At 36.0% G+C, this 15,302-nt stretch overlaps 1 protein-coding gene across 1 annotated transcript; it reads left to right on the forward strand.

The window, feature by feature from the left end:
• The first annotated feature begins 7,723 nt into the window (after positions 1 to 7,723).
• Positions 7,724 to 13,984, forward strand: LOC136152350 (keratin-associated protein 6-1-like). The gene is made up of 2 exons (XM_065913635.1): positions 7,724 to 7,737; positions 13,717 to 13,984. Exons 1-2 carry the CDS (start codon positions 7,724 to 7,726, stop codon positions 13,982 to 13,984), a joined length of 282 nt encoding a protein of 93 aa, XP_065769707.1.
• The last annotated feature ends 1,318 nt before the right edge of the window (positions 13,985 to 15,302 follow it).

Raw genomic sequence — 15,302 nt, forward strand, 5'->3', positions numbered from 1 at the left:
CAAGACACTTTTCTGTTTCATTAATATATGATTTTATTTTGACTTGTTTGAAATAGCTATGATGTTAAATGAATCAGGCAATTTGAAAAATCTCTACCCATACTCTAATACTCTCCAGAGAGAGTTGATTAAAATGTAGAGGATGTCTAGCTTCTAAAACCACCTTCATTGCAATGCAAACCAACCCCAAATTCCACTCTCTAAACCCTGTATAAATCTAGGTAAAGAGACGTATAAAAATATTTTGAATAACAATTATCACAGAATGTTGGAAATCCAAGTGGATGTATAAATAATGCTGCTTTCCCACATGCACTTTGCTAAAGATGCAGAAATACAGTTTTAAACTATACCACTCCTACTTGGGCTACCCAAAATGTTGAGGTGTCACACTGATTTGAATGAATATATGGGGCTTCCCAGGTGGCTTGGTGGTAGAATGCAGGAGACATGGAAGACATGGGTTCAATACCTGAATTGGGAAGATCTTTTGGAATAGGAAATGACAACTTACTCCAGTATTCTTGCCTGAAAAATCCCATGGACAGAGGAGCCTATCGAGCTACAGTCCATGGGTTCACCAAGAGTTGAACACTACTGAGCACGCACACTCACAGTTGGAATTCAAGCGTTAGGCAAAAGAGCTCTGCATTCCAGGTTACAAAGCTTACTGATAGAATGTTTTGAGAAAGAAACAGTTTTCTATCTAACTATCATTATTAGCACAAAACACGGTGCAAATCCTATTGGATACTTATTTAGAATATTAACTAATCACTGTATACACAATTAGGAAATACAGAAATTAAATTCCAGAGAATGACTTCTATTTTCACATTCTTCAGCGGAAGCTGAACGTAAATGAAAGTTAGACTCATTGATATAAGTAAGAAAGTAGAAGCCATTTTGTTCAGAACTGCTTGGCTTGAAATTTTATTTCAAATAAGTTTATTCAAATCATTGTCATTATTATGTCATGAAAAACATAATACTGCTTAAATACATAAGGACACTAAATATCTGAAGAAAGTAACAATTTTGATGAACAAAGAAGAAAAATGTATGAAATGATAGAAATATTATTCTTTGTGAAAGGTTATAAAATAATAAAATTATTTGAAAAGTCCTAACAAAGTCTTATTTCTGGACATAAAGGATGGTTCTAGAAGCTTAAAATGAGCACATATAATACTTTGGGGTAGGACTGTGTAGGTGTGAGTGTGTGTCTCCTCTCATCCAAATGCTCAATTAAATAAGAGGAATCCAAACTGGGATGTCAGCATAGCAATCCTGCTGAATTTCTCTGTTGTTTCATGCTATGGTTCTGAATAACAAACTAATTACAGTGGTCATAAAGCTAGCCAGTGGCATGAAGGTGTGGTGGGTCACACCCACACTGAGGGCGTATAAAAGGCCCTCTGCAGGGAGACCTCTCCACACTCAAGTGACACTTCTACTCTCCTTCTCCACCCGAGAACAACCTCAACAGCCAACACCATGTGTGGCTACTACGGAAACTACTATGGCGGCCTGGGCTGTGGAAGCTACGGCTACGGAGGCCTGGGCTGTGGCTACGGCTCCTGCTATGGCTCTGGCTTCCGCAGGCTGGGCTGTGGCTACGGCTGTGGTTACGGCTATGGCGCCCGCTCTCTCTGTGGAAGTGGCTATGGCTATGGCGCCCGCTCTCTCTGTGGAAGTGGCTATGGCTATGGCGCCCGCTCTCTCTGTGGCTGTGGCTACGGATACGGCTCTGGCTTTGGCTACTACTATTGAGGACGCCACGGAAGACTCTCACCCTCTACACCTGGACACCAGGATTCACCAGCTCTGAAGTCCTCATGTTCTGTGTCTGTGCCCTGGATGATAATTAGGCTGCATCATGGGAGATTAGTGTGGTTTATTGTGGACCTACCATCTAACCTATACATTTCCCAGAACTTACCTCATTAAGTGGATAAAATGAAATTTGCCTGTGAACTCAACAATTCTTCTTTCATTAGAATGATGGTATCATAGTAACTTGATGCTTTCATCCTGGAGCTTGTTTGTCTTTTGATCTAATAAAATTAATCAATCCAAAGAGCAATCCTGGTTTTTAAGTCAGTTATTTGACATTCAATATTACCTACACACTTTTCTTGGGCTGAATTGCATTCTGTGTGGTTGTGTGAGGGGCTGAACACTGATTATTGGTGGGAGGCATTTGTAAGCTGACTACTAGAGGCCATTCTCAGCTTTAGGGGGCTGCCTGTAGTTCCTTACATGTTTGCTTGTCTATTCAAAGCCCAGAATGGTGGGAAAAACACTCCAGTAATAATGGGCACTATGGTGGTGGTGGTTTAGTCGCTAAATCCTGTTCGACTCTTGAGACCCCATGAACCCTCTGTCCATGGGATTCTCCAAGCAAAAATACTGGAGTGAGTGGCCATTTCCTTCTCCAGGGGATCTTCCTGACCCAGGAGTTGAACCCAGATCTCCTGCACTGCAGGCAGATTCTTTACCAGCTGAGGTATGAGGGAAGCCCAAGATGGGCACTATAATCCCATACAATTTTATGTAACATAATCACATAAACAATCAAATGTTTCATCACTTTTTCTGTATAATATTAGTTAGAAGTAATTCACATATCTTGTCTATACTCAAGAGGAGGGCATCACACCAGGTCATTGACATCAAGAGGAAGAAACCATAGTGGCATCTTAATTGTTTACCTAGCACTGATATCAATGCTATACATCCTTTCTATTGGGAATCAAGCAGTTTCCCTCATTTGCAGTGCTCTGGAATAATTTATAGGACATCAAATCATTTTATCTCTGAAAATTTGGTAGAATTTCCATGCATAATTATCTAGATCTAGAATATTTTGTAGGGTATTTCTATAATGATTTTCTCTGTTCCTCCTAAGGAAATCAGTCTATAACTCCTCAGTGTAAATGTATCAGTTCTGGTACTCTATATTCCCCTAGGAAATTATTCATTGCGTCTGGGTTTCAAATTTATATCCACAAAGATCTGCAAAGTAGATTCATAACATTTTTAAACTTATTTATGTGTTTATTTTATTATTATTTTTAATTTTGTATAGACTTTTTCTTTTTCTCTTTTCTCTTTCCCCCTTTGATCAAATTAGCAAATGATTTATAAATGCCAATCTTTTCAAATAGTAATATTTTGAGGCATATTAAAAGTCAATTGATTTTTTTTTTCTGTTTTCTACTTCATTAATTTCTGCTTAGCTGTTTATTACCTCCTTCTTTGCACTTCCTTTGGTTTACTTATTTTTATTTAAGACTCCCTTAACCAAGGTATTCATTATTTATGTTATTTCTTTCATCTTTCACTGACAAAAGTGGTTAGTGTTGTAAATTTTTCTCCAATTAGTGCGTGAATATTTTTCATCAATTTTCTTAATTAATATCCCCACTACCATTATTTATTTTGAAATTCTGTGGTCTCAGATTATATTTATTCTTTCACCTGAGGGATGCTTAATCAAAGATTTACTCACTAGGTGAACAGGATTTTCTGTCCCTTGTTTTTGTTAACAACCTCTAGCTTCATAGCAAAGCAGTCTAAAAACGTTTTCTGCAGCATCTCTATATCATGTGTATTATCTAGGGTGAAACAGATCACTGGCCCAGGTGGGATGCATGAGACAGGTGCTTAGGCCAGGTGCACTGGGAGGACCCAGGGGAATCGGGTTGGGGGGGAGGTGGGAGGGGGGATCGGAATGGGGAATACATGTAACTCCATGGCTGATTCATGTCAATGTATGACAAAACTCACTGCAATGTTGTGAAGTAATTAGCCTCCAACTAATAAAAATAATTGGAAAAAAAAATAAATAAAAATGGACAAATTATTTTCCTTTTAATCAATTTTTATATATTTTCTGTGCAAACTTGAGAAGAAGGTTTTTCTCTACTATAAGTATATAGATGGACATATATCCATAAAATCTACCTTATAAATTAAATTTTAGGTGTCCTCTTGTTTCACTGATTTTTCTCTACTAGATATGCTTGTTCTGAGAGTGGTGTATTAAAGCTTTTCATTATTGATATGCTTCTATCTACATCTCCTAGATAGATAGATAGCTATGAATTCTGTGTTCTGGTACAATTAATAAAATACCCGTGAATATAGCATATATCTTTTTAGGTATTGTTTCAGAGAATATATTTGAGGAAAGCTCCTAGATTACTATCTTTTTCTTAAGTTAACAATAAAAATGGTGTTTAAATATTTAATGAAATTTACCTTTGAAGTCATCTAAACCTAGAGTTTATTTTGTGGAAAGCTGTTTTGAATAATGTATTCATTTTCTTTACTAGATAAAATGCTATTCAGATTTACTCATTAATTTTGATAAGATTTTAATTAAAAGAAACTTTCTGTTTCATCCATGTTATGGAATTTACTGGCATAACATCCTTTGTACTTATCCACTATTATTTTTGTGGTCTGTTAGATTTAAAAGGTGTTGATTCTATCATTATTCAGATTGGTAATTTGTGTTATCTCTCTTATATTCTTGATCAATTTGTCCAGAATTTATCAGTTTGGCCTACCAAACTTGTGTATTATTTTCTTTATGGCATGTCCTTTTCTGTTGAATTGTTTCTACTTGTGTCTATTTTTCCTTCATCCTTCTTACTTTATAGTTAATTTTATGTTACTTTCTAGCTGTTTAAATAAACTTAGAACACTAATTTTAAATATCCTTTTTTGTAACATAATATTTTAAAATTATAAATTATATAAAATTATATAAATTTAAATCACATATATATTTATATTTATATATTTATAAATATTTATAAATATATAAATTTGAAAATTTCATATTATATATAAATATATATAATTTTAAATTTTATAAATACTTATAAATATATAAATATATATTTATAAATTTATATTCATATATGTAATTATATATTATATAAAATTAAAATTATATAATTATATAATATGTAAATTATATAATTAAAGAATAATAAAAATAAAATTATAAATTTCCCTCTAATCACTTCTTCATTGGTAAGCCATACATTGGTACATTGCATTTCTTTATTAATCAGTTTTAAATGTTTTCCAATCTTCCATGTGATTCCTTTTTTCTTAATATATTATTTGAAGGGAGTTTTCCTGAATCCCAAAAGACTTTGCCCTAGGTACCCAAGACTCTCCTATCCCATCCAAGAGTCATCTTGGTAGTGAGGGAGGTAGGTGGGAATCTCACTATGCCACTACTCCACCAAGAGACACACAGAGCCTGAGCCAGTGAAATTCCTTCTGCTCTTTCAAGCATCAGGAACCAGTGGGTCAGCCAGTGGTCAAGATAAACCAAAGACACCAAAATAACACTGCAGCAATTCTGAACTTTATGAATCATAGCTCACAGAACCCGTGTGCTAAACCTGAACAAGAGGACTGCCAACTTAAAAAAAGGGAGAGAGAGAGATTTAAGTAGAACCAAGATGCTCTAACAAACAAAATTTCTCTTATACCATCATACCAAGAATCAACAAAATGACAACTTCAATGGAAAAAGATAGTCAACTGACCCTAACACAAAGTTAATCAAATTATCTGACACAGATTTTAGAGAAGCCATCAAAAAAATGTTTCAACAATTAAATTCTCTTGAAACAAACACAGACAAATGCACATATATATACATATGCATACATATATGTGCACATGTATACATATATATAGTGCAAACAGCTACCATTAGAAAGCTGGAGTACATATACCAATATCAGACTAACTAGACTTTGAAACAAAGAATTTTAATAGTGATAAAGACGGACCCTTTTTATGATAAATAGGGTAATCGATCAAGAAGATATAACAATTTAAAATTCATATGTACCTAACAACAGAGCTCCAAAATTCATAAATCAAGAGTGGACAGGACTGAAAGGAGACTGCAATAAAAATAGTTGGTTGCTCTAATATCCCATCTTGAATATTAAATAAAATAACTATATAGAAGATTATAATATAAATGGTTGAAGAAAATTAAAAACCAACTAGACCTAACTATCAAAAGAATATCCAATTACAAGAGAACACAGATTTCTCTCAGATTTCTTTCAAGTACACATATATAATATATAATATTCTCCAAGATAGACCATGTGTGTGGAGTGTGTGTGTGTGTGTTAGTCACTCAGTCATGTCCATCAGGCTGTAGCCCACCAGGCTCCTCTGTCCATGGAATTCTTCAGGCAAGAATACTGCAGTAGACTGCCATTTCCTCCTCCAGGGGTCTTCCCCTCTCAAGAATTAAACCTGAGTCTCCTGCATTGCAGGCAGACCCTTTACTGTCTGAGCCACCAGGCAAGCCCCAAGACAGACCTTTTGTAAAGTCAAAAAGAGCCAAGAGTTTTAAAAAAACAAAATCATGTGTGGTTCCACGCGTAACCTGTCTTCAACTGATGAAGCAAGGCATACCTATACAATTCTTCCCTCGAAATGCTTCTAAAAAGTTTGCATTTGGGACAGTTTAAGATTTTAGCAGTCTCATACTTTGACCCCCTATTCAGAAAGTAACTGTGAATAGACAGTTACGAGTATGTCATTTAAGTTACTTCAAATTTTAACATTAGTTACTAAAAACATATTTAGAACTCACTAATTTATGTTTTTGTCCTTGTTGATATTATTATTTATATCTAATAAATAGCAAAAATTAACTAAATTTACAATAACAGGTTTGCTGAACATTACCCAGACTACCAGGATCAAGGATACACTTTTCAGCCTGTATTCTGCCTCTGGCCTATGTATGAATGGTTTCAGCCTACCAAAACCATTGCCTTGTTATGAAAAAATAACAGGTCTCTTCCCAAAAGACATGCAGAGGCTGACCCCTTGAAAATTTCACTGAAACAGACCTCAGATTCTATATTTTACTGTGACAAGGTAAAATGAAATGAATGAAATAAAGCCCTTTGTTGCAGATACAATGCATAAGATTAGTTCAAGCACATAGTTGTCAATGATAAAAAGGCTAGCAATAATACAAAATTGAGAAGAAAAATTGCATCTCCCAGCACATATCTTAAAATAGTATCAAGAAAGAATGAAATGCTTAAGAATTAGCATGAAGTAGTGAAAATAGAGCTATCACTTTGCCTATATCTTTAGTGAAGTTTTATTTGATCAAAGATAAGACTTTGATGATACCAAAGTACATAATAGAAGCCCTTGGATATGCTCACAAAAACATATATTAGAAAAGCAGTGGTTGAATATAACCATCCATGCACCAAAATTGTCTACTGTAGATAGTGAAAGTGTCAACAATCTCATATATTCATACACTCACATACAATCTGAAGAAAGCTAGATTAAAGAATACACATGAAAATGAAAAGGTGTGAAAACAGAGTACCTTTAATGAAAAATGAATTTAGATACAATTTTACCAAAAACGATTACTCAAAAATTGTTTATATTCAATCATACAATGCTAACATGGATTACATGAATAACTTTCTAAATTTTGGATTCAGGCAATTTAATCATAAAAGGTCTAATGTTGTATGGTAGCCTAAGATTCAGTAGTCAATGTTTGAATATCCCTCCTTATTATAAATAATGCAGAGAGTACACATTGTGCCTTATAAGATCGTGTTTTGAATAGACAAGCAATTTAGAATTTCTTAGAAGAAGACAGAAGACCAGTATCTTCCATAGCAGCATGGACGATGGCAGGTAATTACACAGCCACCATAGGCACATCCATAACCACATCCCAGGCCACCGTAGCCAGAGCCTAGGGCAACATAGTAGTTGTTGTAGACACTCATGATGTGAGGAGAAGGCTCAGTTGAATAACAAATTTTGTTTCAAGAGTTTTAAGTTTATAATCTGCACAGCACCTTATATAACAACTAAGTGATATGTGGGGCAACCACAGTCATTGTTGCACTCATATTCCAAGCTAATTGGCATTAAAACCATCTCAAGAATCCTTCATAATCAATGTATCCAAAACAAGACAACTGTGCTGTGTGTCAAGATGCCTATCATGAAATTATATGCTTTTTTTTTTTTTTTTTTTTTTAATATTATTTTATTAGTTGGAGGCCAATCACTTTACAACATTTCAGTGGGTTTTGTCATACATTGACATGAATCAGCCATATAGTTACACGTATTCCCCATCCCGATCCCCCCTCCCACCTCCCTCCCCACCCGACTTCTCAGGGTCCTCCCAGTGCACCAGGCCCGAGCACCTTTTAATAGGAGATTTTTTTCTAATTCAATGGCTTGTTTATCTCAGGTTTCAACTTCTAACTATGTTGTTAGACATCATGAGATCATGTAACCAACATAGATTCTACATGTTAAAAATTAGTTTCATTTAATAATACCCTTCTTCTATCTGCATACATGCTGTCTTGGGAACAAAATATGGCTTCAAAGTGATAGGAACAGTGGAAAAGTATGGCTTCACAGTGGTAAGAACAATGGAAAAGTTGTGGAGGAGACTTGGAAAAAGACATACAGAAGATGTAGAAAAGACATAGTTCATTTATAAATCTTTGAATGATTAATATATTTTATTACTTTTGTGGAGCAATGTTATTCACTTTGATTTATACTTCATATGAAAAAGGCCATGGTAGAGTCCCTGAAGTTTAAAGCCATGAACCATAATCATATAGAAATAGAAATACTTATTCTATCACTACTTTGAGATCAAAAATCTATTCCAGAGACTTTTAAAAATTTACTGATATTATGAAACTCCTCCTATGACCCAATGTAATACCCAATCTCTTCTGGTGTCTTGGCTAAAACATATAACTTCAACTTTGTTATGAGAAAACAGACAAACTCAAATTTAGGAATAAACTACAAAAAATTTGGCTCTTTGAATCTGTCAGTGTTATAAAAGAAAGATCGAAAAGCTCTCACCAATTGGAGGAGCCTAAAGAGATAAGATGACCAAAAGCCATGTAGGAACTTGGACTGGATCCTGGAGCAGAAAAAGGCATTACTGGTAAAAATGTGAAATTCAAGTAAAATGTGTAGATTACTTAAGAATATTGTACCAGGTTAATTTCTTAATTTTTTACTTGGTTATTAAAGATATTAGCATAGGTATAACTGGGTAAAGGGTATTTTTTTTTCTACTTTTGAAAACTAAAATTATTTCAAAATAGAAAAGCAACAAAAATTTTAGATGTCCCTGACTACATAGATTTAAAAATTTGTTGATTCTTTTGTATATAAAGCTCTTGAGGATCAATTGTATGTTAGGGATTGTTATAAGCACAATGGATGGTGCAATGAACAGTACAGACAAGATCCATTTTGTGTTGAATCTTACACTATAAACTGAGCATCAACAGAAAATATAGGCAGATATTTGAAATCAAATTATTTAGGTGAATGAGATCATTTCTGATAATGCTAAGTCTATTTAAAGAATGAGTCAAGGCAAGGAATGAGGTAAATCTAAGGACTATTGGTGAGAGATTATTTCAGACTAGATGGTCAGTTCAGTTCAGTTCAGTTGCTCAGTCATGTCTGACTCTATGACCCCATGGACTGCAGCACACCAGGCCTCCCTGTCCATCACCAACTCCCGGAGTTTATTCAAACTCATGCCCACTGAGTCGGTGAAGCCATCCAACCATCTCATCCTCTGTCGTCCCCTTCTCCTCCTGCCTTCAATCTTTCCCAGCATCAGAGTCTTTTCAAATGAGTCAGCTCTTCCCATAAGGTGGCCAAACTATTGGAGTTTCAGCTTCAGCATCAGTCCTTCCAATGAATATTCAGGACTGATTTCCTTTAGGATGGACTGGTTGGATCTCCTTGCAGTCCAAGTGACTGTCAAGAGTCTTCTCCAACACCACAGTTCAAAAGCATCAACTCTTCAGTGCTCAACTTTCTTTATAGTCCAACTCTCACATCCATACATGACTACTAGAAAAACCAGTCAGGGAAATTCCATTAGAAAGATCCAGTTGAAGAGAAGATTCTAGCCTTTTGCTATTATCTGCAGAGGGTCAGCGGAGAAGGCAATGGCACCCCACTCCAGTACTCTTGCCTGGGAAATCCCATGGACAGAGGAGCCTGGGAGCCTGCAGTCCATGGGGTTTTGAAGAGTTGGACATGACTGAGTAACTTCATTTCACTTTTCACTTTTATGCATTGGAGAAGGAAATGGCAACCCATTCCAGTGTTCTTGCCTGGAGAATCCCAGGGATGGGGTAGCACAGAGTTGGTCATGACTGAAGTGACTTAGCAGCAGAGGATCAGTGATCCAAAGTTGGAAACAAATGGTACATCTAAACAGAAGAAAGATTATTGACTTATGTATGGAGAAGAGTGTTTCAAGGTGCACTAATAGGTGTACTTGAGACTAAAACAGGGCAGATCATAAAGGCTGTGCTTTCTATGGTTTGGGTTTGCAGATACAGCAAATACAGACACTGGACACCCAGATACATTTGATTTTCAGATAAATGATCTTTTGTACATATACATATGCCTTGCAATACCTGAGAAATTCAATATTCTGAGATTTAATAATTTGAAATTCAAATTTAAGTGGTGTCTGGTATAGCATAGCGACCTTAATGCAGAAAGACATGAATGGATAAACCATTGGGAGAGGTCTAACCTGACTTAGGTCTTACATGCTTTTAAATGTAGCAAGAAAACAGAGGAGCTTTGAGGGTATGAGGAATCAGGAACTCATTTTCATTCTGATAAATTATGATGATCATTAGCAATCAAAGGAGATGTCAAGGGATCATTTGACTGTATATCAGAACTGAAAATGTCAATTGAGATTAATTGGCTAAAGTAAGATTTCCAGTTATGCATGCAAAGAGAATTTAAATAGAAACTATAAGAGGAGCAAACACCTTCACATTTGAGAAAAAAAAGTCTGAAAAAGTAAAAAGAGAAAGGATATGGAAAAGGAGCAATTGGGTATACTGCAGTTGAACCAAATGTGAGTGGTAGGGTGTAAGCAAGAGTTGGAGTGTATTTTAGGGATGAAAAGGGAAATTGGTGAACTCGAGTGCTACTCAGACACAGTAAAAAGAGGTGGACCAAGACAAAAGGGATAAAGAGAGAATAGAAAACAACCATCGAAATATTGATTTATGTGAAATTTTGCCATGAAGTAGAAGAAAATGTGATATTAGCAGGAAAGGACAGAGAGAGAAAGAGGGCTTTTTAACTGTTTTTGATTTGGGGATGTACTTAAGAACAGAATGTAGTTCAGAAAATGACACCAGAAAAAAAAGATTTAAGAGGAATCTCATAGAGTACAATGCTCTCTGTTGTGACTAGAGAGAAAGGAACTCAGTGCTCTTAAAGAAACAAATTAAATTCAGGAATTAAACTCTATGAAGAAACAGCATAGTAAATGTTATTATCAGGGACATTATTTTGTTCAAAATAACAATGTCTTTTGTAACTACTTTAATCAAATACCTCCCCTAAAAAAAAGTTAATTGCATTTTTAAAAAATTGAGAGGCAATTTTAGTCATACCAATTTCAGATTATGTTTTAAGAACTTAGATAGCCTAGAGGAAGACTGATCATCATTCTATTTTAATGAGTTTTTTCCTGGAAACTTATTTTGTTATCTCTTGATCGACTGCATTGCCATAGTTGAGGTGACATTAATTGTCTGTACAGGAAATCTGAAAATGATATAGTAAAGATGTTTTGTAATCCCAGTATCTCAACCCAGCAAAGGGTAAACAAAAGTCACAATACTATGTCTATTTTATAAAGGGGAACTTACCAAATAAACACATGGAAACAACATTCAAAAACACATGTTGAATGAATGATAATTGTGTTTGGCTTGACTCTTAGTATAAAAACACTCCGATTAACTAAGAAGCATTTTCTGACTCATTAAAATGTACTTCTCAAGAATTAGAATTTTTTTTAAAAAACCTCATGGTTTTATTTTTTTCATCTCCAGAGGAGATTTCACTAAAATACATGGTGTGTCCAACATCTTGTACTCTCTGTCCTTGCCTAAATTTATGAGAGGATTATAAAAATAATATTTTGACTCAGAAATATCCTTCAGTTCAGTTCAGTTCAGTTGCTCAGTCGTGTCTTTGCGGCCCCATGAATTGCAGCACACCAGGCCTCCCTGTCCATCACCAACTCCCGGAGTCCACCCAAACTCATGTCCATTGAGTCAGTGATACCATCCAGCCATCTCATCCTCTGTTGTCCCCTTTTCCTCCTGCCCCCAATCCCTCCCAGCATCAGGGTCTTTTCCAATGAGTCAGCTCTTCACATGAGGTGGCCAAAGTATTGGAGTTTCAGCTTCAGCATCAGGACTGATCTCCTTCAGGAGATGAACACCCAGGACTGATCTCCTTCAGGATGGACTGGTTGGATCTCCTTGCAGTCCAAAGGACTCTCAAGAGTCTCCTCCAACACCACAGCTCAAAAGCATCAATTTTTTGGCGCTCAGCTTTCTTCACAGTCCAACTCTCACATCCATACTCCTGGAAAAACCGTAGCCTTGACTAGACGGACCTTTGTCAGCAAAGTAATGTCTCTGCTTTTTAATATGCTATCTAGGTTGGTCATAACTTTCCTTCCAAGGAGTAAACATCTTTTAATTTAGAATAATAGAAATCCACTGATAGATTACACATAGATGATGGATCATGTTACCTCCCAATGTGCATCCTCTTAAGGGTACAAAGTACAGTTTAACTATAATAAGAAACTTTCCTCACTTTCCTTGTGCTTCCCAATGGAAGGAATTGTCACACTAATTTTAATTAAGTGAGCAATAACACTAGGAATATGCAAGAGAACTCAGTATGACTGTTTCAAAACAAATTTAATAATTGAATATGTTGATAAGGGACTTGGTTTAGCACATTAATAAACATAAATGCATGTTAGTCTATTGGATATTTTCTTAGAATATAAATCTAATATTAATGAACAGACTAATTTTTATAACTATATATTCAATTTAGAAAAATAAGTGGAGAAATCAGATTTCAAGAAATAACTCCTATTTTGCAGTCCTTCAATAGAAATTAAGCATAAATGTGAATTAGACATTGGCATAGGCAGAAAAATATAACACATTTTGCTCAGACTTGGCTTACTGGAAATTTTAACTGGTTGGATTACGATCTACATCATGGGAATAAAAGATACCTTATGGTTTCAATATAGGAAAGAAACTGAATCCCTGAAGAAGATAATTTGGATCAAGAGGATAAGAATCTTTGAGTAAAAAGGAGTTGTTAGTCTTATGAAAAATTTTTTAAAGTTCAGTGAAACAAACTGAGGTCAAGAGCAAATAAGATTAAGACCAACAAATATCTTTCTTACTATACTGAAGGTGCCATATACTATACTGAAGGTGCCAGGTGGTTAAAATAAAACATAATTTGGGACGGGACTATGTAGCTGTGAGTCTGCGTCTCCTCATTCAAGTCCTTAATTGGATAAGAGGAATCCAAACTGGGATGGCAACATAGCAATCCTGCTGAATTTCTCTGAGGTTTCATCTTTGGTTGTAAACAATAAACTAATTAGATCAGTCATAAAGTTAGCCAATGGCATGAAGGTGTGGTGGGTCACACCCACACTGAGGGCGTATAAAAGGCCCTCTGCAGGGAGACCTCTCCACACTCAAGTGACACTTCTACTCTCCTTCTCTACCCGAGAACAACCTCAACAACCAACACCATGTGTGGCTACTACGGAAACTACTATGGCGGCCTGGGCTGTGGAAGCTACGGCTACGGAGGCCTGGGCTGTGGCTACGGCTCCTGCTATGGCTCTGGCTTCCGCAGGCTGGGCTGTGGCTACGGCTGTGGCTACGGCTGTGGCGCCCGCTCTCTCTATGGGTGTGGCTACGGCTATGGCGCCCGCTCTCTCTGTGGAAGTGGCTACGGATGCGGCTATGGCTCTGGCTTTGGCTACTACTATTGAGGACGCCACGGAAGACTCTCATCCTCTACACCTGGACATCAGGATTCACCAGCTCTGAATGAACCCCATACATTGTTCATCCTGCTAAAGCCTTGCCTTCTGGTGCCCTCTGCATCTGATACACCAACCCTTCCCTTTCTGAATTTAATGTCTAAAGAGTGGAAGAATGTGAAGTTCATTTGAGAACTCTAGTCATGATCTCTCATTAGAATGCTGCTATCACAGAAACTCTCTTTTGACCTTCATGCAGAAGGCTTTTCTCTATTTTCTTAATAAACCTGTTCAATATGGAATCATAAACCTGTTTCTTTTTTTTTTTTTTTCTTCATTTTAAATGCATTGTTTGTCATTTGGGGCTTCCCTGGGTGACTCAGTGGTTAAGAACTCACTCGCCAATACAGGAGACACAGGTTCGATCCTTGGATCAGGAGGATCCCCTGGTGAGAGAAATGGCAACCCACTCCAGTATTCTTGCGTTGGAAATCCCATGGAGCTTGGTGGGCTACAGTTCAGAGAATCACAAAAAGAGTCAGACACAACTTAGCAACTAAGCAACAACAAAAGAATGTGTTCTTTTGGTTTTCTTTGTTTCCTTTTTTGAATTAAAGAAAAGAATCCTCTTCTTTAGAGAATAGCTTCTTTTAGTGTTTCTACTTTAGTTGCTCTACCAAATCCTTCACTTGTAACATAAGAAAGTAGAGGTCTTAAAGCCCTCAGTGTTCTGCTCTGGTAAAGCAGTGATCTGTGCTTGCTGGTCCATCATGAGGATTAAAGAAATTTATATCTACCAATGTAGGTAAGCGTTGCCTGGATACAGTGTGTATTCCAAGCAAATTATTCCAAATTCTTCATCTATGTGGAGTCCTTTAGAAAATACAATGCTGATATATCGTTATCAAATTCTAATTTCAGTTTTAGGTATATTTAAACAAAAAAGTGTTTCCTGTGCTAGCCCAGCATAAGAAGTAAAGAAATTTTAACCTACCCTGCCTTCACCAAACTTTTAAATGCCTTGAACTATAGTTTTTTGATTATCTTTTAAGTGACACCTTTTCTAACATCCACTGTGTATTTCAGTTTAGAGCCATTTAATAGTATCTGATACTCTTATTATCTGACACATATTAATGTACTTTACTTATCCCCTCTTTGTTACCCAAAGTTTGCATGCTTTTTGCATTCTGTTATTTAAAATTATTTTCCATTGTTTTTACCCTCTATGCTCAGGTTTACACTTTCAGGCAGGAAATTTAGGCATTGAAAAATGAATCACTGCAGATTTTAGTACTCTAAGAATAATATTTTTCTAGATATAAAT

Source organism: Muntiacus reevesi, chromosome 21, assembly GCF_963930625.1.
Source record: "Muntiacus reevesi chromosome 21, mMunRee1.1, whole genome shotgun sequence".
NCBI classification, from domain to species: Eukaryota; Metazoa; Chordata; class Mammalia; order Artiodactyla; family Cervidae; genus Muntiacus; species Muntiacus reevesi.